Genomic DNA, 26,461 nt, shown 5'->3' with positions numbered 1-26,461 from the left:
CCGCAGTTTTCATTCCGTTATTCATCAGTGAATTTGGGTAATAGATCTCACTGCTTTTTCTCTGAAGTAAATACAATATTTCTCGAGTGCCTCTCTCGAGATTGAGCTCTGCATTTGACCGAGTTTGGCATCCGGGTTTCTTTGGAAGCTCAAAGAAAGTTTCACTTACTTTTAGTTCTTATATTAATACCTCACCAAATCATATTTCTGTGAGAAAACAAGGGAACCCACATTCTCCCATTCATATGTGGTTTCTCAGTCACCTTTATTTACTCTGAGTCCTCAGGGTTCCTCAGGATAGTTTTCACTGGTCTGGTTCTCTTCACCAATACATTGCCGTCATTTCCATATATTTTCAGACTGTAATATATTCACTTATGCAGACATCAAATACTTATTCTTCTCTTCAAATACTGATCGTTTGGCATTAACTAACCTTTTGCATCAACCTTCTATCTCTTTAGTAATGGTTCGTTAAATGTAGAGTAAAAATTAATATTCGAAAATGTCGAAACATAAATTTTTTGAATTTTATACGCCCACATATATCTATACCAGACTGTAATACTCTGTATACGTACAGTACGTTTACCTCGGGCTTTTCTCTGAAAAATGACTGACGTGCAATACACTCACTAAACGTTTCCATTTTCTATCCCGACTGTTAGCAGACGTTCTAAACTACTCTAAACCAGAACATCCTGATTAATAACACTCCTTTAAAACCGTTCTGGACGTAAGGACTTCAAATGTGTGGATCAGCCGTGGTCAATTTCGGTAAATCTAGCTAAACTGGACACAGTCTTTTGAACAGAGTTTATTACTTTACTCTTCTCCTGCTGAGATTTTAGGAGGATAATCAATTGTGCCGTTTATTTTGAAAGTGGGGCTAGTCCATTTTTTGTTATTTCGAGATATTTAACGTTTTGCGTTTCAATAAATTTAAAAATATTGGTAAATATTAATAGACATATTTTTTGTATTTTGTGGTATTAGATAATGTAAGTTTATAATCAATAGTGTTTATAGTGCTGGCTAAGAAAATAAAGGTTTTATTATAACTAAATGGACTTGCCTCACTTTCAAAATAAACGGCTCAATTGTGTAGTAGCAATTTCCTCAAACATCTAGGCGGCTTTACTCTCTAAAGTTTTTTGATGGTCATTCAAATCAGTGTAAGTCTGCCTTGTTCTGATATATTGTACATATGGGTGGAAGTCCAGGCATTCAGATTAATTGAGTGATAATACAGCACCCTGCATGGTCCTGGAGGTTTCCCATGGTATCCTCATGGTGTCCGAGTCATATCTGGTACAACGAACTATTAAGTAAAAGAGCCAACTAAGATGGAATCACAAGCAGCTATTGCTGGGCGAAAACGCATGCGAATAAGTTCACTATAGCCTCTCGTTTATAAATTATATATATATATATATATATATATATATATATATATATTTTAAATTTGTAGTTAACAAATGCATCGCAAGGGTTTGCCATCGGACTCCTATAGCTTTGGACAAAAGAAGTCACGGCACAGCTTGGATTGAGTATTTCCTGACAGTTTGAAGGGTTCGGCACTTTGAAGAACAAAAACTAGTACCTTTAAGCTTTACCCAAAAAATGAGCGCCTCTTCAGTATCTTAAGTCTAAAAAAAAAAAAAAAAAAAGACAGTGGGGTTGCTCCTTCTAAAATAGGTTCTCAATGATTCTCTGAGTCTTGTACATAGACTGGTCAATTCCAATAGGATCTAATCTAATTACGTCCCGTTTTTAATTAGAGAATTTTGTAGAAAACTGATAGTTGTGCAAGGAGATAAGTTCAGTGATTAGCGTACTGGATTCCCACGAAAAGCCCCAGCTGCTGACTTTTAGAATTTCTCATCCTAGGATGAGACAGGTATGTCTGTAACGGAGGCCGGAAGTACAAAACAAAAAAAAACATGTAGAGTTCCGCCATAGAAGATATTTTTGCACATGCAGACTGGACTCCGGGAGTATTTAATGCAGGGAACGGCAAGGTTCTCAGTATTTGTGTGGCAGTTAATATGTCAAACTGTGTATGTTAAATATTCATCTGAGGGCATCAGTTTTTGCCTGAAACTTTTCTGCGAAAAGGGCATAGTTTTTGTGGTTAGAGGGGGCTTTCCCTCCGGTGCCCTCTGGGTGCCCTCTGAAAGGCCATTTCTAGAAATTCTATCGTTTTAATTGTACTTATGAATAATTGATACGGTTTTAATTTTTCTATGAAACAAATGCTAAAATTCCGAATTATTGAAAACCTGCAGAAAATGTTCAAAACTGTAAGAATTTTAGTTCGATAAAATTGTTGAATACAAAAGATTTTTTATTTTTTTTGAAAGGGAAGCATTTAAAATATTTTATTTAATTTTGTCGCCCACTTTTAATTTATTTTCGCTTTCTGTGTTTAAATTCTTAAATTATCAAAATTGATTTTCTTCTTCGTTTGTAATAAAATATTTTTCTTAAAAATTGGTACCTTCTTGGGACCTTCACTGGACCCAATTATTGACAAGGTTAATAGAAAAAAATACCTTATTTGTATAATTGGTATTTAATTGGGCTTCCCGCCTAGGTGTAATACGAAATTATAAACGAAAGTGAATAAAAGAAAAACTTGCTAAAAGTTTTTATTATAGTGCTAGGTGATGCTTCTTAAATAGAAGTTGGCCTTTTTCATACTTCTGGCATTTTACACCTGAGATTCTGATAATATCTAACAATTAAATTACTTAACAAGTTAATTTTAACCAATATTTTATCAACGATATTTTAAATAGATGTAAATTTTGTTCTGAACAACTTATGTTAATTAACCCTCTGCCTACAAGGTAAATCATCGTTCACTTTTTCACAAGGTGGGGTCGGATCCGACCATGTACATTTTTTTTATTTCGCCTGCTTCTCATTTTGCTTTTTTAAAGTAAATATCAACTAATAATGAGTAATGTTAGTTTGTGTATAAAGTTTGTGGTTCCTATATCCACTGTTTAGTCTTCTTTTTTCACATCTCATTTCTATTTCTATATTTGTACAGCAAACTAAGGTGCCAATCATTTCGTCTGTTATAAAGTTTCTCAAGACAACGATAATAATTTCCCTTCCTCAAAAGCTCCCTGGCTTCACCCTTTGGCCCTGGGAGATTTGTAACAATATTTCTTTTTAGGAGTTTTGGAAAATTTTGATTTAAGAGGAATGTCAGACCATGTAATTTCTACATTCTTTCCTAAAATAAAGTATCTTTCCTCTCTATCTTCGTCGTCACAACTATAACTTACGTCCTCACCTACTGAATCGAAAACATCGTCCTGATAATCATCATTTGATAAAAGGCCATCCTCTTCCTCAGAACATACATCTACAGATTCGTCATCAGATTCAGTCTTATTTCTTAAAAACTCCGCCCTTATTTCATCCCCCGTGATAAAAATATTTTTTTTACTCATTTTGATGGACTAAAAAACAATTTAGTTGTCTTGGGAAACTTGTATTTAAAAAAAAGTTCGCACTTTATAAAAAAGGTGGGGTCTTATCCGACCCCAAGAGACAAACTTTTGTCAAAATGATGTTAGAACTCAGTTAAAAGAATACTTAAATCATAACCTACCTACTGAACGTGTTTATCGATATTGGGAGAAAGGATACCTGAGTACATTTTGGCGCCAAAACGGTATCACGTGCGCAGTTCACAGAAATGTAAGAGCTGGGTCGGATCCGACCCCAGCCTTGTGGGCAGAGGGTTAAATAAAAAAAGTGTCTTTCTCATTTGTCATTGGCAGGTAATATCCATTAATATTTTGCTTTTAATTAACTAAAGGGCAACCAAATTAAAACAAAAGATACTTTAAAATTGTTTATGAAAACACTATTTGCATGAACTTTTTCAAAAAAAAACAAAAAAATTTTGAGATGACCTGTTATCTTTCAGGAAGAAAAATTCTGTAAACAAGGATCAAAAAAGAATAGAATTGAAAAATACAAATGGAAGCATAAACAAATTGCTTACAGAGAAGGTAATCATACAATTTTTGTGGTAAGTTTTAAACTTGTTTTTATTTTGTTTTTTAACTCGCGCCAATCTTTAATAATCAATAATTTCTGAATTTTTGTAATCACAATGATCAATAGTGAGGGTGGTATTGAGCATACCTTAAACATAGTTTATATTAGTCCGAATTGTTCCTTGTACCTTGAAAAACGTTGATATTTAAAAAAAAAAAAAATAAGTAATATAACTTAATTCAAGAATAAACTTTTTAAACAAGAGGAAGGTAAATTCGCTCTACCTCGGAGGAACCACCCGAAAATTTGGTTACCACTTTGTTGAAAGAATATTTTCGATAATGTGGTGTGAAGACTGAATTAAACTGACTAAATCAACAGTAAAAGCTTTAGCATCCCATCCAACGCAGTCTACCAGCTTTTATGCAAGTTACAATTACAGATTCCCCAAACAGTTCAGCCACTTCTTAGTTTGTTATTATTCTGAAGCTTTCCTCTATCCTCGCTGGACCAGATATTCTCCTTAAGTTTTTCATTTCCAACTGCATAAATTGTGCTCATCCGTTCATGTCAAAATCCATGTTTCTGAGCTATAGGCGAATACCGGCTTCAGTACTGCCTTATAAAGCCTTATTTTCGCTGCTTTCGACACATTTTTTTACTTCTAATAGCCGTTGGGGGGCCCGAAAGATCAATTTCCAGCAACCATTCATCCACAAATACCTTCTGTTACATAGTTTTTTTTTTTTTTTTTTTTTTTTTGGAGGTTAATTCGGTGCCTTAAAATCTTTGACACTTTCAAAGGTATATTCCCTCACTGTTGGTTCCGAAATATTTTTTTATTTCCAATCATAATCATGTATTTGGTTTTCTGGAAATTAACTTCCAATCCAAACTCTTTAACCGCTGCCTTCATTTACAAGAAAGTAGCGTTTAGCTCTGCTTGAGATCTGGCCTATTAAGCCACGTTATCAATCTGGGCTAACACTTTTACCATCTCAACCAACGTTATTTGATGTTGTTTCAACGGGAGGGTTACGATAAGGCTATCGATAAGTGTGAGCGGGGAAATATCAGTTTTAGCAATATTAAAATACTGATAGAAACTAACAATTTAACTGGCAAATTTGCCACATATGGCTTTATTTAGGAAGGCCTCATACAGCATTTTATTTAATACTACAAGGACACATTTTATATTATCCAACTGGTATCACAATATAGTACATTCTCGTATCTGTCAGTTGTATTTTCTTATTTGGAGCAGATGATTCCTTGGAGGGACATTACTGAACCAGCAACCTTGTCAATGTAATTAATCTTTACTTCCTCACAGTTTCCGACTCACCCGCACAATATAGAAAAATATATATATATGCGTTTAACTATCTTATGTTTAGATTTATTAAGCAAATATTAAAATTCTTTAACACTTATATTTAATAAAGTCACTAAAAATTAACCAAAATGCAGTAAAAAAAAAAAAGAAGAAGGAAAGTAATGCCTATTTTTTTTAAGGCGGGCAACTACCGATTAGGTGTTGCGGACGGAGGCCGATTGCAAACGCACTTTACGATAAATTTGTTGCATTAACCATTAAATAAAATCCATGGCCTGTACCGGGAATTGAACCCAGTACCTTTGCGTTCTTCCAAATGGTATATAAAATGCAATTAGAACTTTACAAATTTCAAAGTTTTTAAATATTTTTTTCATCCCTTGGAGTTCGCAATTTTTGGCAACCTTTCAGCAAGACGTTTACATTATTTAAATTAAATTAGCAAATGAAAACTGAAGATATTTCGATTAAAGGAAACATCAGGGGAAAAAAAACACTGAAGAGTCCCTAAAATTTATCGTGAATAAAGTAGTTTTGAGCAAACATATCAAAGTATTAAAACTGTCCGGTAGGACAGTTGTGTAAGGGTTGATCGTCAAAAAGTGCATGATAAAACGAAACGTTGAAAAACACCCAACTTTGATAATTTTTTGCTCTTTTTCTATAAAAGATAAAATTTCCAAATTTTCTTTAAAATATAGGGAAAATCCTCCTTTACACCTGCATTTTTTTTTGCAAAACATAGATGAAATAGATTTCGAGAAAAAAGTTGCCGAAAATGAGCAAAATCGGCATTTTTCAGAAATTGCTGTTGTTGTTGTTGTTGTTGTTGTTACCTTTTTTGTAAACAACGTAGCGCCTAAACGCGCGAACCGATTTTCATGAATGAGGTGTCATTCGATTCGGAATTTTATGTAGATGTGCATTTTGGGGGTCTTGACACTGTATATCAAATGTGGGAGGAGTTAGCCCCATGTATATAAGGCCCCCTTCAAAATTATTATTACTAATTACTTTGTAAATCTTCGACCGATTTTTATAAAAATTGGTAGGATGAAAGGGTTAGGACTCCTCTACGTAACATTAAAGCGACGATCTGCTCTTACACCTGTTAAGGGGAAGTACAGCAATCGTTTCAAATTATCGACGCGTGAACCGATTTTCATGAATGAAATGTCATTTGAATCGAAATTTTGTACAGATTTGCACTTAAGTCTCGACGCTGTGCCACTTAAGAAAAGGAGTTTGCCCCACGCAAGTAAGGCCCGCCTTAAATTATTATTATTAAGTTATTGATTACAATAACTACGACCAATTTTGATAAATTTTGGCAGGAAGAAGTTGTTCGATTTTTACTGCGTGATATTAAGGTGACATCCTACTCTTACAGCTACTAAAGGGAAGTATTGCAATCGTGCATATTTGAAGTTTAATTTCTCTTTGCCTTTTAGGGAGAAGTACTGTAAATGCGCTATAATTTTTCTTACTCCTCTTAAAAGGAAGTACTGAAATCGCAGTTTAATTTTGTTATTTACGCACAAATACCTTCCTATTTTAATTGAAACGTTTACCGAAGAAAACTGTTGTTGTGGATTCTTTGGGGACCGCAACTCTAAGCATTCATTTAAAAGACCTCTCCAGTGGTAATTACGGGTCTGACTTAACACCATATCAGGTTATTGTGTACCTTTTGGCGTTTAATCACCCCTTATACTTAACATTTTAAACTGTAAGTTTTTGTTAAAGATCAAATGTTTAGGTTCATTTACGCTGGTTCATTAGCGATCATTTCCATAAAATCTTAACAGGATCCTACTTTTTTTTTAGTATAAAATTTTGAGCGAAAACGATTTGATAAGTTGATCAGATTTTTGTGCACGGGAAATGCTTATTGGGCATTGTCTGCTTCTGGTAAGTCTAGCAGAAGGAACACCTTCTTTGCTTTACTAATCCCCAGTACCCGTTTTTAAGATACCCTTTTTATTACATGCGAATGAACTCAGACAATATATGATTAATTATGGTTTACTGCAACATGGGTTCGGTAGGTTCACTAGAACCAGACACCCTTAGTTCTTCGACTTCAGTTTTAGGGTTCCCTGTAATGCTTTCCTTAGATACACTGCCTGCCGGAAACTGTGTTTACCAAAGCCAAATTCTCAAATGTTTTGTTCAATAACATTCTCACAGACCACGTGTTACCCATCTAAAGTTAGAATTCACCCCTGGGTTATCTCTTCATCAGTAGGTGTCATACAACATCTTGAATTAGATCATGCCCTGTGAATATTGTGTGATTATTAGCAATGTCATTATAATTTTGTTCGTGTTTTAGGCAAAATGTGCTGTTTGTTTTAAACCAGCCATTATTAATCCTTGTTTATGTTGTGTAAGTGACTGATGGAGCCATACATTACAATTAACTGGCGCTTTACTGGAAAACCAAGTCACCCATTGTACTAAAAAGAATGATGAAAAACAACGTTTAAAGGAAATAGTTTGAAGAAGCCATTTTTCTCAAATAATGGAATATCTTTTTATTAAAGTGCTTTTGTCGGATGAAGGGTTTCAATCATTAAGTTACAGTCTCTTCCCTTGCTGGTACCAAACGAAATATAAAGTTGGAGCTCCAAGCGATTTTTGGGCTAGTGTTCATACAACCATTTACAAAAAAAACCTTGTAAACAACTTTGTCATGTGCAACCAAAAAAAGTAGAATTCGTTTCTTGATTTTTTGAGGGCTAGCTACTTAGATTGAGAGCATCATTTTCATGAACTATTCATTGTCAGAGGAGTAAATATATTCCATTTACACGTTTAATTCATGTCTTTAGAAAGAGAGAAAATATTTTGGTTTGTTTTAATCCTCTTAACTAATTTGAATTTAACATTTTTGTTATGTTCAAACCTATTTATATGTATGACTGATATTTATTTTTTAATTTTTAGGTTTTAAATTCAACCGATATATTTATGGAAAGGCTAGGTACGAACCCTCTACAAAGGACGTATCAGAGTGGTTTTGGCAAAACTGAAAATAAAAGAATATACAGCAAATGGAGCCGTTGGACGATTTGCTCCAAGTCTTGTTTTACACAAAGATATAGGTATTTTAAAAAAATTCAGTACATTAACTTAAAAATTACTAAACTATTTTGGTTGAATTTCCTTTAATCTTCACTGGAAGCTCAAATCTAAACACAATACCGGAAGCAATAAGTCGTCACTGATGAACAAAGAAGTCGTTGAGCCCTAAAATAAATAGATTCGTAAATTAGCATAATGAGGAATTGAATTAGCTCAACGGTAGTGTAGTGAACTTAGGACCACCGGTTCGAGATCCCTTCTTTATATTCGAGTATTTTAAAAGAGAGCCCCTTTCACAGTAACACACTGAACAGTAAGCCTGTGATAAAGAATACTGCCCAGAAGCTGGCAATGCACAGAGAAAGATCCAGTCGCTAATGAACTTGGTTGCAGAGGTGGGTTAATTGTATTGCTTATATTAGATCTGGGTTGTTGCAAAAAAATTACAGTTATAAAGGAGGATTTGCCCTATATTATAAAGAAAATTATAACTTCTATAGAAAAAAAGAAAAAAATTATCAAAGTTGGGTGTTTTTCAACGTTACGCTTTTTCGTGCAGTTTTTGACGATCAACCCTTATACAACTGTCCTACCGGACAGTTTTAATATGTTCATCGCAATAAATCGATCTTTTTTTTTAAAAAAAAAAAAAAAAAGTTTCTTTTAGCGAATTTTTTGCTTTCTGAATTTTAGTATCTGAAAAATAAGGAGAAAAATTATCACATTAGTCAATCTTCCATTCTGTGCATTTTTTGTTTTTTTTATACCAAGTTGAAAATCCTTCTTTCCTCTTCTCACTAAACTAACTAACCTTTGTGGCTAGTAGTGTCTGGTTTATAATACTCATTTTCAACAATGCTAAAGCTTCAAAACCAAGGGTTATCACTATATAGACCACGTGAAGAATTTCTATTCTACTTAATTCTTTTTTATATTTATTTTAGAGAAGAAAGGTTGTTTAGTAAATTATTTTGATTGATCAGAAAATGTTTAAGAAATAAATTGATAAATAGTTTAATTAGTTCAACATACGTTACAGTTAAATGGATATCCAATTTACAATGTTACAGTTGGTTTAAAGAATAATTCAAAAATGATAGTGGAGTATACTCCTGATATGATATGATTTAAACACGCACTCACTAGCCCAACTCACATGACCGACTGCCCTACACAGACAGACTGCGACTCAAGGTACAAAGTACCTTGTTGTTGTTTGATGATAAACCACAACTTCCAAATTTTTCAATGAATTTACTTAACATACCGCCCACCAAAATTTGGAACTTTTGAAGAACTATGAAGATAATAATATGAGATGTGATGTGATGTGATGAGAAGTTGCGTGATGATGTGGATGGTGGTCTGGATCTGATGTAGAAATTGATTAAGGCATGTTCTCATTCAGTTGAGGTAGAGGTGCTAGCTTAGTTACAGGGCGCTTATAGACTCCTTGAGCTGTCTTCACAGTAGCTACTCGAACGATACCATCAGGGCCAGGATGAATACTGATAACTCGAGCAAGGGGCCACTGTAATGGCCAGGTGTGTAAATCTTTTAGGAGGACCATGTCACCAACCTTTAAATTGGTTGTTGTAGTAATCCACTTGGTACGTTGTTGTAGTGTTTGGAGGTACTCTTTCTGCCAACGACTCCAAAAATGTTGTACTCGCTCTCTCAGATATTGCCAACGAGTTAAGTGATTAAGAGGTACGTCTGTTAACGTGGCTTCAGGAAGAGCAGTGAGTGGCGCTCCGATTAGAAAGTGCCCCGGAGTGAGAGGTTGAAGATCTTGAGGGTCTGTAGACAGAGGTTGAAGTGGCCGTGAGTTTAATATAGCTTCGATTTTTATGAAGATGTTGTTCAACTCTTGGGATGAAAATGTAGAACTGCCAATAAGTTTGCGAAGCAGAGTTTTGGTAGACTTGACTCCTGCCTCCCAGATTCCCCCAAAATGAGGTGCTTGAGGAGGATTAAATAGCCATGTGATGTGATGATGATTGATGTGATCAAGAATGCATGCTTGAGTAGTTTCTGAGTCATGCCAGGCAGCTACTTCAGCTAGATAGTTAGCAGCGCCAACAAAGTTCTTTCCACAGTCGGAGAGCATTTTAACAGGTTTGCCCCTCCTTGCAATAAAACGATCTAGAGCATCAATGAAAGCTTCAGTGGATAGTGAATGCACCAATTCAAGATGAACTGCTTTGGTAGATAAGCATACAAATAAACATAAATACACCTTCACCAGCGGTGACTTTCGTCGAGGCGTCTCCTTGCATAGAAATGGTCCAGCAAAGTCTACTCCTGTTTGATAGAAAGCTCTGACTGAAGACAGCCGCTCGGGAGGTAGATCGCCCATAAGTGGTGCTCGGTTTGATTTGGTCATTTTATGGCAGATGATGCATGTTCGTTTCCGTTGTTTCACCAAACTTCGTCCAGCAGGAATCCAATATTGTTGTTGAATAGCAGCAAGAAGAGTTGCAGGTCCGGCGTGTGCATGTTCTATATGAAAATAATCTATCAAAATGTTAGTGAATTGAGAACGTCTTGGAAGTAAAATTGGATGTTTGGATTCAATAGGTAAGGAAGAATGGCGTAAGCGACCGCCCACCCTAAGAATACCAGTTTGATCGACAAATACATTAAGGCTTAACATTAATGGAGTCGGGTTAAGGTGATCATTGAACGCTTCCGGATAATAATGATGTTGTAAAAGTTTGATACATTTGATGTTAGCAGCGTCAAATTCTAAAGCAGTGATAGGACCCTTAGGTCTGATGTGATCGGAAAACTTTGATTTTGGTACAAATCTGAGGGCGTAAGCTAAAGAATTGACCAGACGACGGTATTTAGAAAATCTTTCAGTCCAGTTGATGAAATCCGATGCGTGAAAAGTAACAGTTAACGTTACATGAGAGGATTTGATTTCAGGTATGTTTTCAGACGAGATACTAGTTTCATTTGAGGGCCATAAGATCTCAGGTTGGATCAACCACGGGGGGCCCGCCCACCATAAGGGATGATTCAATAACTGGGTTGGCAGCAAACCTCTTGAGCAGCAGTCGGCAGGATTTTCATGGGAAGAAATATGCTTCCAGCATTTTATATTGGTCAGTTCGCTGATGCGAACTACGCGATGTGCAACAAAGGTCTTCAATGTGTGTGCTGGAATTTGAAACCAGCTAAGCACAGTAGCTGAATCGGTGAAAAACCAAGTAGATTCGATTCGGAGGTGTTTAATGAATTTGGCAATAGATGTGTACAATGAAGCAAGCAATAATGCACCACAAAGTTCCAAGCGGGGAATTGTCATGGGCTTTAGTGGAGCTAATTTAGATTTAGATTTAAGGAGGAAAACTTTCCTCTTCGAATTCACGATGGAGACTATGTATAGTACCGCACCATAGCCTCGTTCCGAAGCATCACAAAAGCCAACAATGGAACATGGTGCCTGTGTATCGTCCAACATAAGGTAGCGTGGGATACGAACTTGTTGAAGGTTAGGTATATCTTGAAGAAAATTCTCCCAAGTGTGCAAGATAGCAGTTGGCAAATTCTCATCCCAACCAATTCCTAATTTCCAAGTCTCTTGTAGAAGTATTTTAGCGATAAACACAGATGGGGACACGTAACCTAGAGGATCATAAATACGTGCTATTGTGGATAATATCATTCGTTTGGTAGAAGGTAAAGCAGACATATGTATCTTGTATGAGAAGACATCTTGTATTGGATCCCATTGCAACCCCAAAAGTTTAACAGTTGGTTCTTCCATTTCGCTAAAGGATATTGGCATTACCTTACATTGATCAGGACTAGGTTTGATAACGTCTGAACTGTTGCTCGTCCATTTGCTCAACTGAAAACCTCCTTTTGATAATAGGGCAATTAATTGCTCTTTAATAGATAATATCTCGTCAATAGTGGAAGCACCCGTGACTATGTCGTCAACATAGGTGTCATGGGTAAGAGCCTTAGTGGCTAGAGGAAAAGGTGTACCTTCATCAGTCACAAGCTGTTGAATGACCCGTAAAGCCAAGAAGGGAGATGATTTGAGTCCATAGGTAACTGTGGTTAACTCGAATTCTTCAATGGGGTGATCAGAAGAAAAGCGCCACAAGATATGTTGATAGACTCTATCATCAACGGATATAAGTATCTGACGATACATCTTAACGATATCTGCAGTAATCACGAATCGATGCTTTCGAAAATTCAAAATGATGTCACTGATATCCGTTTGTAGTTTGGGGCCTGCACCCAGATAATCATTTAGTGATCCAAAAGTTGTTCTGCAAGAACCGTCAAAAACAACACGCAATTTCGATTCACCGTTTACAATCTTCGAAACCCCATGATGAGGTATTACGCATTTTGCGGGTCTGTTAGTTGTTACCATGTGCCCCAGGTCAAGATATTCTTGCAGAAATGAATGATACTGATGGGAAAGAGCGGAATCGCGTGCAAGCTTAAACTCCACATTGCGTAATCTGTGTAAAGCACACAAATTTGTTGGGCCTAGATAATTAGGTACGGTGAGAAATGGCAATGAAACGACATAACGCCCATCAGGCATACGAGAATGAGTAGCTTTGAAATGATCTTCGCAAAATTGATCGTCGGGTGATAAAGTGGGCTGCTCAGTTTTGATGGTCTCGATTTCCCAAAATCTTTCCATAAGGGAATAGACATCTGAAGAAGTAATAAAGAATGATGATGTAGATTGAGAACAGGAAAGCTCCGTGCATTTACCCATAATAATTTGACCAAAGATGGTACTAAGTAGTTTTGGTTCCTTTTGATTAAAATTAAACTCACAGGGAGGTGAAGAACAGTCTAAGATCTGTAAGAAAAGATCCGCTCCGAGAAGAAAATCAATAGGACCTGGGTTCCAAAAGTCAGGATCCGCTAAATTCAGATGAATGTAGCGTTTCCATACTGATGGGGGTAACCTTTGATGGGGTAATTGTTGTGTAATGATTGGGATAACAACAGCCTCTGTACAGAGGTCAGGTGATACGGAGCAAAGTGATCGTAATGTACACATTACCTTCTTGGTTGGTGTTAATAACATGGATTGACCAATTCCAGATACAGATATGTTAAAGGGAATAGAGGGTAATTGTAACATGGAAGCGCATGATTCTGTTATAAAAGAGTATTGACTACCACAATCTATAACTACTCTTATCGGATGGAAAACACCATTAACGTCACAAATTTGAACAATTGCTGTGCCCAAAAGCACTTCCGGGGTATGGTTAGCAGAAATGGCAGAGAATGCTACATTTGTAGCGGATGGTTCCTCCTTATTAGTAGAAGGTAACTGAGAAGTTGGCTGAGTAATGGATGGCATACTAGGTATGGATGGCTGTAAATGTAAGGTGGTATGATGACGTCCTCCACATTGGCGACACTTCCAACGAGAAGTACATTCTCTCGTACGATGGCCCGGATAAAGGCAATTTTTACAGCCAGCCCAATTTTTTAAAATATCATAACGTTGTTTAGGCGTGCCTCGAACATAAGTGGGACATTCCGTAAGCTTATGCCTTTGCTTACATAGAAAACATGTTGGAGAACGAGAGGAAGAAACAAGTTTATTCGCCTCGTTTACTACTGATGGAGAAGAGGTTGTATTTGTAAAGAATGAATTGGAAGGTTTGATATGAGTTCTATTTGATCTAGTGTTATTGGGCTTAAAAGGTTGATTAAGGATTGGAGTTAAATCCCTTTTGCCCCTTTCTGTAATGTCTTTGGCGTTTACCTTCTTTCGCACAAATTTGGCTAGGTCATCGCAAGTGGGAAATTCATCTGCAGCAGCCAATTCGAATGACTCTCTTGTGCTTTCATCCAAGCAGCGAAGAGCTAGTTCAAACATAATGTACTTTGACGAATTAGGAATTTTAATTTTTTCGAAGGAAGTGACATTTTCAATGACAACCTGCATAAAGTGTTGCAATGACGCTGCTGTAGCTTTACCTGTGAGAGGTTTAAAATTCAGTATCTGGTCAAGGTAGAATGCTGCGAGTTTTCTCTTATTGTCATAATGTTGAAGCAATGCTGACCAGGCTTGTTCGTAGCCTACCTCAGAAACTGGTACATGTTTAATGACAGAAAGGGCAGAACCCTGTAAGTTAGCAAGAAGAAAGTGATATTTCTCAACAGCTGCCAACGAAGTTTCATCATGGACCATGGAACTGAAAGTATCTCTAAATAAGGGCCAATCTTGCAACTTGCCAGAAAATACTGGTATTGTGATATGAGGAAGTCGTGATCGAATAGAAATACACTGAGATAAGTCTAACAGTGAATTCTGAATTGAAGTGGTAGGCCTGGGTTGATATGAGGCGCAATGAATTTCAAAAATAGCCCCGGCTTCATAATAAAAGTCTTTGGTAGCCCTAAGAATTGTCGATTCTCGTTTAGACGGAAATTCCGATTCTGCATCCTTTGCCAAATAAAGTGACTTAATTTCAGCCCATTCATTCATAAATTTTTCATAAGTTACATCAAGTGATCTAAACATCCCTTTAAATAACGAAATTGCTGTGGAATCAGTGCTAATTCGGCGGCCAGTCTCACAAATTGACTTAATATCATCGGCTAGCGAAAAGGCCTTGTCTTTATGCAGGATGATTTTTTGATCTAATGACAGCTTGAGAGGTTCCGTCATGTTAAAAAATGTAAAATAAAATGAGATATACCGGAATAAGCAAAGATAGATATTAAGGGGAAAGGAAAGTTACAGAATTCAGAAGATTAGAGCAAAATCAGAAAGCTAGAAAAATAATACAAATAACATAAAATATGCATGACTTAATAACTAATGTAAACGTCTATAAATAGAGACAACAAGATAATATTACATATAATTCTAACTTAACATAGGCTTTGATTCAAGATAAACACAAAGAATTATGAAAATAAACACAAATTAAATAAATAAGAAATGATTACATTGAATAAATGAGAGCTTAATAGATATTGATAGTTAATATTGAAATGCAGTTTGTAAATATGAAAATACAATAATTAATTACTCTTCTATTTAGGATTATACCTAAATTTTATTGCCACACTTCGTAAAGCAACACACTTTAAAAATTAACGGAAGCGATAGCTCTATGACGCTTTAACTTACGGCAAAAATCAGAACTAACGACAGCGTACTCCAAAACTCGAGTACCGCATGGTTAGTTATTTCTATAATTTAAAGATTATTTAGATGAAATGACGAATTTAGTTTTATTTTAATTTTTCAAGTGTGTTAAGAAACTATAGCTGGTTTTTTTTTGAAAATATTAATCAGTAATTCACAGTAACAGCAAAAAGAATAATATAATATAATGGTTTTGATTGAAAATACAATTATTTTTGGTTATTTAGGCATTATAGCCTGATTGAGACAAACACTGTTTAATCTGAATGTTCTATAATAGATGTGGACTGTATATCTGTAGATCGTTAGTTCAAAATCCGGTCCGGATGGGACCAGAAAATGTTTAGTAAATTATTTTGATTGATCAGAAAATGTTTAAGAAATAAATTGATAAATAGTTTAATTAGTTCAACATACGTTACAGTTAAATGGATATCCAATTTACAATGTTACAGTTGGTTTAAAGAATAATTCAAAAATGATAGTGGAGTATACTCCTGATATGATATGATTTAAACACGCACTCACTAGCCCAACTCACATGACCGACTGCCCTACACAGACAGACTGCGACTCAAGGTACAAAGTACCTTGTTGTTGTTTGATGATAAACCACAACTTCCAAATTTTTCAATGAATTTACTTAACAAAGGTTATTGCTAATTTCTGTCATAATTTGTTTATTTCTTTTGGAACCAGGTCATCTTAAGGGTTATGGAATGCATTTTACAGAAACAGATTATAATGTACATTGATTTTATAATAATCATAATGAAATTGGCAGTGATTTTCTTCACTTTAGATTACGTATATGTATATCAATCAGCAAAAAATATGAAGAGTACTCTAAAAAATTATTATTCTCTTAACTTAATACTTTGCTGAAAGACGAATCATTCCTAGCTTGTGATGAATCATAGTTTGAAATGTAATTTTAAGATTCAAGAAAAACTTTTGTGAAATATTTACTTTTAAACTTTTTGCAGGTGGTGTAAAAAAGTAGAAATTTGTGGAAATGAAGTTATTAGACAATCAGCTTACTGCTACACCGAGGGTAGTCACTGCCAAAGTTTGATCCTGAACAAAATACAAGGGAGACGAATAATTGAAGGTTTAATACATTGAATTCAATAAAGTACAATATAAATGATAAGTTTAAAAATAAATATACATTTATTAATGCATTTTTTTTTTTTTTAGATAATCAAGTAAACACGAATGATGGTTATTACTTATCAATGCCAAACAAAGCACAAGTTAATAATCAATTGCCAGGAAATGACAAAGGTAGCCCTGTGGCTTTGGAAGCTAACAAAGTAACTGTAGCTGTTTGTGGTGTAACATTTAACAACACAACAAACTCATACAGACCTCATTATAGCAATATGTTGAGGATTATCGGTGGGCGGCCAACACAAAGCGGCAAATGGCCTTGGATCGTTGCAGTATTAAACAGATTCAAAGTATTTTACTTTTATCTATGGCATTGAAACTAATGTTAAAGCTGTTTTTTTTTTACTTTTTGTTTCTCGTAAGAGCAAGTATTTCATTCGTGCCGAATTTCGAATTTAAGTTTTAACTGGAAGGGGTCGATTAAAAGTACATGGATTTTAGAAACTGATCTGAGTAATGTGTGTGTATATACTTGCTCAGTTTATTCAAGTAAAAAGATTCAGATTGATATTTCGTTCGTCAATATGGTTCAACAATGACTTTAGTGTGCTCTCAATAAACGAGTAGAAAAAGTATTAGCGCAAATGTTTAATCAACTAATTTTTTAAACGAAACTGCAATATTTGTCAAAAACTCTTCCTCTTTATACGCACTGAAAAAGAATTAAATTGAAATCCTGTAATTACTTGACAAAAAATCAAAACAGAGCAGATTTTTCCGTCGCAACACGGTTTTGGGACAATCTGTAGAAGTGGCACAAACACTACAGACGAGAAAAACTCTTAGAGCCTGTCTAAAACGTCTAATCCAACTATATAATGGGGTGAAACGAAGTGTTTTAGTAGAATGACACCTCCAGGCGTTTGGCGATCCCGGGAAGCAGGTATGTCTGGGTTTACATCAAAATCTCTATGGAGGAGACCGTTCGTAAATAGACCCTCCTACGTATTTTTCAGCCAGCTTCTCGTCGTAACAGATCATCTTTAAGATTCGCTTTTTTCTAGGTCTTTGATTTCCGTCTCTCGCAAAAAATTTGCCTGAAAAAATTTTAAGGAGGACTTTACGTCTGTCATTTCCGTTTCCTTAATTTTATTATACATCCTGCTGAGCAGAAAATTTAATTAAGAAATCTTAATAAAACACACTTAAAAAGTTGCTAAAATACTATCGTTACTAAATAAGTTAACCAAATCGACTTTAATACTGCGCTTTATATTATTTATATTTTTGGAGTATTGATTTTCGTTCGTTGGGCGAAACAGGTATTCAATGCTACAGCTACAGTACCGTTTTATTGGAGTTTCCCTTTTCAATATAGATGTCAACAACTATTTAGTAAAAAATTTAAATTAGAAGTTATTGAAGAAAAATAGTATGCATGTTTTCAACAGATTTTTTATTTATTTTTTTCCAATTCCAAATTAGTAGCTCACCATGTTCTGTTTAGTTTCTGTTAGCTGGTAAGACATAGGACGCCCCAGATAGTCTTGTCCCCTCTTCTGTGTTGTATGGTCGTAAACTATCTATTAACTGCACTTGACCTGCTAGGGTATTATGTTCAGGACTTCGCAGATGATATCTCTGTAGTAGACAGAGGCAGATAAGATACCGGTGGCAGTTAGAGCTCTTTCAGGTAGCACTGGACCTAGCAGAGAGTGGGTGGATTTGAATCGTTCTAAATAAATTTGTCTTCTTCACCAAGTAGAGAAGAAGAACATACTACAGTTCACTGATTTTTTTTGAAGAACACAAGCGTCACATTGAATTCGAACAGTTTTTTTACTCAACGAATACCTCAACGATGAACACCGCGATAGTTATTCTCGTTATTTGTCGGTGGATGGTGGTCAAAAAGTGAACAATAGCCATAAATTGGTCAAAAATGGGATGGCCACCTTATTCAATGACCTAAAACCTAACTTATCAAAAGCAGATGCACCACATCTTGCAATCTAATCATAAAAACAAGCGACTAGAGAGTAAAATTCTTGATTCCAACTTTTTCTCATTGTACTTTATTAATGTAATTGTGTCTTGTTTGATGATGCAGGGTCTTGGCGAGCTGAACCCGCCCTGTATTTAGAAAATCTAATCTAATCTAGCTATTGAAGATTGCATGACGTCAGATTTTTGAAATTAAATTTTAGTCAGAATTTTTTTTTAGTAACTTGAGTCTGAAAAGAGCTTTTCAAAAGAGTTCTCTCTGGTAAAATAAAAAGATACTAGACAGCATTATTTTAGTACTAATACTATTTTTTAAAAAGGGACTGCATTGTTAAATACTTATAAAATGATACCTAAAATTTATTAAATACCGAAGTGCCACGTTTAGTCTCCGGCAGAGCTCCTGTCCACCTGTCCTCTTCAACAGCAATCCTCTTCCTTGTACTGATCTGGTGCGCTACCTTGGGCTCTACATAGACAAAAGACTCACGTAGAACCCACACACTAGACACTAGACTTAAAAGACAAGCAATGACGAAACTTGCGAAACTGCTCTACAGACTACTTGGAAGACGCTCCAAATTACCCATTGAACTCAAACGATTACTATACAATACTATCCTCAAACCTATGTGGACTTACGGACTAGAGCTGTGGGGTTCAGCAAAACCAACAAACGTACGGACTGTACAAACATTTCAATCAAAACGCCTCCGACTCTAGCTGACGCACCTTTCTATGTGACTAACCTCACCCGTCACACCGACCTCAACATTACCTTCATAGACCAACTCGCCAAGACTAAATATCAAAAATTCCATACTGCTCTCTCTACCAACTCAAATCCTCTTGTACAGTCTCTCGCCTCCTCTGACATCCCTAACACTCCTCGCCAACTGAATCGCCAGTGGCCCCGCGACTTCCTTGAGGTCTGAAGAACTAAATCTCTCCTCTCTCCCTCTCATATTCTCCTCCTCACGTTTCTCCTCTCTCATATAGAGAGTGCTACCGCTGGGTAGCTTCTCTCCTCCTGCTCTTCCCGCACCAGTTCATCTCATTCACCTCCTATTAACTTATTGTATATATTTATACAGATTGTAAATTACAAAATAAATTTAAAAAAAAAAAAAAAAAAATACCGAAGTGGTTTCCGTCCAAATAAAAATACAAAGCACCAGGTTTGCGTCTGAAGATAAGCTTTTAAAAAGTTTTAGGTGTCCAATGCAGATATTCTTCTGTTTTAATACATTTCAAAGAAGCCTTCGACATAAACATAAACATTCCTAAAGCTGTAGATTAAAAGCTGTAATAAAGGGTACAGTACCTTTTATGAACTCCATTTTTTTTAAGGTTGCTAAAATCAAATTTATAGAAAATTCCTCAATCGAAACTACCACTGCTCAATGGATTTTGAGATTTTCTCTAAATAACTCCAAGGATTTCTGTAAAATTTGTATATTCATTACATACTTTATCTTGTTCTTTTACTCATCATCTTTTTAGATAAACATTTTTTTTAGGCCCAGCTTTGGATAGGGGTTGGGGTGGGGTTCTTAGTAAACTAAATTTTACTGCAGAGAAGGATTTTACAAATTATATGATTTTAGTTCGAATTTAATATGTCTCAAATATTCGGGGTTTCATTAAAATTTAGGATTTAGTAGCTTATGATTCAGATTAAGAGTCAGAGAAAATCCTGTGTGAATGTAAACCAGATTTTTCATTTTTAATTTTTTATATGGTCGGTCTAATGTGCACCACATTTATGTGAGGTTTTGCAAGACATTAATACATATCTTCTGATTTTGAAAGAGAAAAAAATGGTTGTTTCTCAAAGAGCATAAGCAAAATATGTAACTGAAGTTAAAGTTTAAATAGTTAAAAACTTTGAATTAGCAACTTAAATTTAAATACTTCACTTCGTTTAAAGTGCTTGAGGTGCTCAAGGAATTGAGGAATGATTTGTTTTCTCATGTAAAGACCAATTATTTTATAATGGTATTATGCATTTCGTTTTATTTTTCTGGTTTTATATAAAAATCAATTAACAAAAAAAAGGAGATATTTAAACAAAAAAAGATTGTTGCCAAAAAGATTTAACAATTTTTACTGGACGTAGTGTGAACAACTTTCTAACAAGGGAAATATCAGCAAAATTAAGTATGATTAAAAAAATTTTCTCATTTTTTTTTTTAAATTATTATTTACAGGAAGCATTTTGTGGGGGCACTCTTGTTGCTAAAGAATGGGTTTTAACAGCTGCCCATTGTGTAAGGAAGCGTTTATATGTTTCCATAGGTGAATATAATCTTTCATTGCACGAAGGAACTGAGCTTTTAATGAAGGTATTTCAAATGTTAAATTAAAAGAAAAATAATAATAATAATTTTGATCTACTTCTACTATTCATTAATATTTATTAAGAATTCTTTTCTGATATTTCTGTTATGACGATTAATTTTAACTTTTTCTTAAATTATTGTAGCTAAAAAATAGTTTTTTTTAAGGTAAAACGAACAATTACACATCCAAAATATAATTCGGAAACTGTGGATAATGATGTAGCCTTGTTAAAACTACCGAAACCCGTGCCAAACGGTGTGCATTCGGGTATTGCTTGCTTACCTAGACCAAGACAACATTTGCCAATCAAACGTTTATGTACTATAGTTGGTTGGGGAAAAAGAAGTACAACAGATGCCTATGGAACCGATATTCTTCACGAAGCTCAGGTAATTTCTTCTTCACATTTTCAATATATTTGATGGTCTCTTTCACGTTTGGTATTTAGCAACTATTATTACTTAGATGTTGTAAAGTACTTCAAGTTCAAATGAACATTATAATAAGTTATGTACCTTATTATGCATAAGTGTTGCTAAATGAATCTTTTCTAATCAGATTCTATACTTTTAACTCCTTAACAAAAACTTACAGTTTAAAATGTTAAGTATAAGGGTTGATTAAACGCCAAAAGGTACACAAATCAGCGAGTACCCAACATTTCATTAATACCTCATTAATATTTAAGTAATTCTACTGCATTAATTTTCATTAATAAGTTATTTTTTAGAATTTATTAGATATCACAGACCCTTATGCTGGCCATTTTCGTCTACAAAATATATGTTCAAGTAGCACTGTAGATTGACTGTAATATCTAGTTATTTATAATAATCAAACTATTAATTACAGGTTAAAAAGAAAAACGTTATAAAAAATAAAATAAAAATATGAGGCTAAAAAATTCAAAACCTTGTTTAAAAAAATGTTTACACTAACTTACATCAATGATTTTGTTTATTTTATTTATTTATTTTTATTTCTTAAATAAAAATCGTCGGTTTAAGTTCATTCTTCGATTAAAGCAATTGTTATTTTATGTAGTAGTCAAACGTTTATAATAATAGGTAATAATTATCTGGCTTTATCGCAAATAATATAGTTTTCTTCAATTACATTCTCCATCTAGGTGTTCTTCCCACAATGTTGTATATATGTAATATAAAGTAAATAAGATATGCATATATTTAGGACAGCTAATTATTCCAGTATTTTACTATTAGTAAAATTAGGGGGACTAAATTAAATTACAATAGAGAAATGAATAATTATTGTTTAATAATCTACTTGTTATTAACTGTGTGTTAATTGTGCTCACGAATATTTCGGTAAGACGAATTCAAGACAGTAGCCTACTCTAACTTTGTCTTTTTCTACTTTAACATGCATGTACGTATATGTGATTTATCATAATTATAACAAAAAAATAATATAAATGAAGTGGCCAGCACAAGGGTCTGTGATATCTAATAAATTCTAAAAAATAACTTATTAATGAAAATTAATGCAGTAGAATTACTTAAATATTAATGAGGTATTAATGAAATGTTGGGTACTCGCTGATTTGTGTACCTTTTGGCGTTTAATCAACCCTTATACTTAACATTTTAAACTGTAAGTTTTTGTTAAGGAGATTTTTGTACCTTTTGGATAGATTTTCCTTTTTGTCTATTTTACAAAGTTACATATCTGCTTTACAGATTTTTTTAAAATTTGGAATAAGCAATTCTATCATTATAACCTGATAAGGTGTTAACTACCACTGGAGAGATCTTTTTAAAAAATGATTGTAGTTGCGGCTCCCAAACCATCCTCAATAACAATTTTTTTGAGAAAGCGTTTTGAATAATATAGGAAGGTATTTGTACGTAAATAGCAAAATTAAATTGCGATTTCAGTACTTCCTTTTAAGAGGAGTAAGAAAAATAAACTAGGATTGCAGTACTTCTCCCTAAAAGGCAAAGAGGCAAAGATTTTTTAATCGAACAATTCATTGATTTAAATCGGTTCACTCATTGATAATTTAAACGATTGCAGTACTTCCTCTTAGTAGGAGCAAGAGAATCAGCAACGTAGAGGAGCTTTAACCACTTATTCGAGCTGAATTTTATCAAAATCGGACTAAGCGTTATAGAAATATTGGTAATAATAGTTTTAGAAAGGGCCTTATTTGGGTGGCAAACTCCCCTCCTTATGAGGCACGGTGCCGAGACTTTTAAAGTGCAAATCTGTAAAAAATTTCGATTCGAATGACACTTCATTCATAAAAATCGGTTCACGTGTCGATAATTTGAAACGATTGCTATACTTCCCCTTAACAAGTGTAAGAGCTGATCGCCGCTTTAATGTTACGTAGGGGAGCCCTAACCCTATCATCCTAACAAATTTTATCAAAATCGGGCCAAGATTTACAGAGTAATTAGTAATAATAATTTTGGAGGGGGCCTTACATAAAGAGGGCTAACTCCTCTCCCATTCGATGTACAGCGTCGGGACCCCCAAAAGGCACATCTACATAAAATATTGAATCGAATGACACCTCATTCATGAAAATCGGTTCACGCGTTTTGGCGCTACGTTGTTTACAAAAAAGGTAACAACAAGAACAACAACAACAAGAACAACAAGAAGAACAAGAACAAGAACATTTTTTGAAAAAGCCGTTTTTGCTCATTTTCGGCAACTTTTTTCTCGAAATCTATTAGATCTGTGTTGTTACAAAAAATTACAGTTATAAAGGAGGGTTTGCCCTATAATTTAAAGAAAATTTGGGAATTTTATCTTTTATAGAAAAAGAGAAAAAAATTGTCAAAGTTGGGTGTTTTTCTACGTTACGCTTTTTCGTGCAGTTTTTGATGGTCAACCCTTATACAACTGTCCTACCGGACAGTTTTAATTATGTTAACATGTGTTACTTATATTTTCAAGTAATTACTTACTGTTTATTTTTTAAAACTTTGAATTTCCACATTTATGATAAGCCTTGAAGAAATTTTAATCATAATCTCTTAATCTATGAGATCAAGGAGAATTTTAAATTTAAGTGGAACATTTTGTAATTTTTTGCCTCTTACTGGACTAGTGTTTCAATTGCTTCATCTCAATTGCTTTGAGAATGTAGAAATTATCTTTATTCGTGAGTTGGATGGAGATCATACAAGTTAACACGTTAGTTTCGTGGCGGTAGTTACGTAGATGTCGGTACCTGGCCGCTTATCTACTATTTTTACTTTAGGACGTAATGGTTTGTCTTTGGATGGGGCAGTAAATTACTTATTTTTTTGTTTTAATTTTTTATTTACTTTTATTTTTGTTTTAATTTAAATTTAATTATTTGAGTAATTTACTAAATTCTTGTACGTTTTTTTTATTTTAGATAGTTCTGTTCTTCCTTTCTTTATTTTTATTTTTTATTTTTTTTTTTTTTACAAATCCATTTATTACATGTAATAAGTATACTTTTTACAATTTTTTAATCCACATAGGAAATTAAATTGTTGAAATATTGATTTAAAACTAAAGAATAAGAGCAAATAAATTAAACAAGGTTCTAAATATATCATTGGAAAGCATAAAATTGATAAATTCCAAAATATCAGAAACGTCTTGTCATTTACGTCAACAATTTTATAACTAATCAAACAATATTACTGCTGCTATTTTGGCTTGCTTCATTTGTAATGTTAGGTTGAATATTTGTCTATTTCTCCATGAAGGTATTTGCCTAAGGACGTGTGAAGGACCAAGCCATCATGAGGGTAGATTAGCAATTACTCTGGAGATAAACCTTCCAATTAAATAGCAGACTCATCAAGTTTTCAATTACCTTGCTCACATTTATTTGTTCATTTATAAATTTTAGCAGCACTCATTTCCCAGCAAACGATTCTCATTGGGATAAAAACTAATTCATTCAATACGTACAAAGGACATGTTGCAGAATTAATCTTTAAGAACTGACAATTTCAAGGTTTTTAATCATTCTTATGTACAATTGATACCTGCTTAATTTCCGAAATTCACACCAAGAAAATTTATTTTTTTGATTGGCGTTCGCTTTCTCTTGGAATAAAATTTTCAACCCTCGTCGTTGAAGTAAATATTAGTTTGCATCGAATTTGAGCTAATCCAATCTAATCAAGAACATTATTTACCTGCTGCACCGTTGACCAATTTAATTTCATTGTGTTAAGTTTTTTACACTATTTTTGTTAAAGTTTTTGTATTAGATCAACTGAATCTTGATTCCAAAGTGGCCTCACAAGCCTATGAAACTCATTAACTTTCATGAAGGCATCTCTTTTCATAAGATCTTTTATGAATCTAGATAATCATGCTTAAACCTTCGAAAGTTGGATTCTTTCATAATTGAATTAATAAAGTATCAGAATATAAGTCTTTAAAGAACATTTTTTTTTCAGGATCACACCTTTATTTTATCTAAATCTTTGCTATTTTGTTTCTCATTTTTAAAGCCTGTCCTACTATTATAGTATATAAAATCTAATTCTAGGTGCCAATAGTATCAACTCAGAGTTGTCGTGTGGTTTATGAAGATTATTATATAACGGGAAATATGTTTTGCGCTGGCTACAGAAGAGGTAGAATGGATTCATGTTCAGGTGATTCTGGGGGACCTTTATTGTGTCAGGATAAACTGGGCAAGTGGACAGTATTTGGCATCACGAGCTTCGGCGAAGGCTGTGGGAAAAAAGGAAAATACGGAATTTACACCAAATTACCTAACTATGTAAGATGGATTCGAAGCGTGATACAATCTTAATTATGCATATATTACTATTAGGAAATGAAATGTTATAACTTAATACAATATGAAGAATCTGGGCGGAATCAAGGACATGCAACTACCAATCTTTGAAATGTATTATTTATTCAAAATTTGCAGTTGTTCACTTTGTTATAAATATAAACATTAAGTAGCTCCTAATGTTTAAGGACTTTTTTTAAAAAAGACATTCTCTCTGGAATAAAAAAAGAAAACAAAAAAACTGAGGCTACAATTTTCATTACCCCGCATGTATTGTTTAAGATTTATTATAACTTATTTTTGTCGTTTATTTATTTATTATAAATTATATCTACATAAGCCTTTTTGAACCACATGTTGGACTCAATTAAAAGCTAATGTTCAAGTGTTGGCAAACCATTTAATTTTCACTTCCTACTTTTTTAAAGTTTGGTTATAAAACCAAATCAAATTAAAAACTAATGTATTTATTCGAGAGTATAGGTGTTAGACCAGACTTATTTAGCTGGATTAGTTGCAGGGAAGCCACGATCACAAAGATGTGGTTTAGGCCATCGAGAGGTAAAGATACTGCTACGGAGAGGGGGCAAGACAGTGCAGTTTGACTTAAAAAAAAAATCGG

At 34.2% G+C, this 26,461-nt stretch overlaps 1 protein-coding gene across 1 annotated transcript in view; it reads left to right on the top strand.

The window, feature by feature from the left end:
* The window catches only part of LOC141458427 (uncharacterized), a 44,742-nt gene extending 18,518 nt beyond the window's left edge, over nt 1–26,224 (top strand). The window contains exons 5-11 of the mRNA XM_074136389.1: nt 3,950–4,054; nt 8,312–8,469; nt 16,598–16,722; nt 16,812–17,074; nt 20,939–21,073; nt 21,236–21,460; nt 25,585–26,224. Of these exons, the coding sequence (XP_073992490.1) occupies nt 3,950–4,054; nt 8,312–8,469; nt 16,598–16,722; nt 16,812–17,074; nt 20,939–21,073; nt 21,236–21,460; nt 25,585–25,854 (1,281 nt within the window). The 3' untranslated portion in view covers nt 25,855–26,224. The remainder of the gene's footprint in view (nt 1–3,949; nt 4,055–8,311; nt 8,470–16,597; nt 16,723–16,811; nt 17,075–20,938; nt 21,074–21,235; nt 21,461–25,584) is intronic.
* The last annotated feature ends 237 nt before the right edge of the window (nt 26,225–26,461 follow it).

Source organism: Rhodnius prolixus, unplaced genomic scaffold (genome assembly GCF_049639745.1).
Source record: "Rhodnius prolixus isolate KJV_2025 unplaced genomic scaffold, Rpr scaffold_1, whole genome shotgun sequence".
NCBI classification, from domain to species: domain Eukaryota; kingdom Metazoa; phylum Arthropoda; class Insecta; order Hemiptera; family Reduviidae; genus Rhodnius; species Rhodnius prolixus.
The sequence above is the reverse complement of the archived record's forward strand: the minus strand, read 5'-3'. Positions and strand labels throughout refer to the sequence as shown.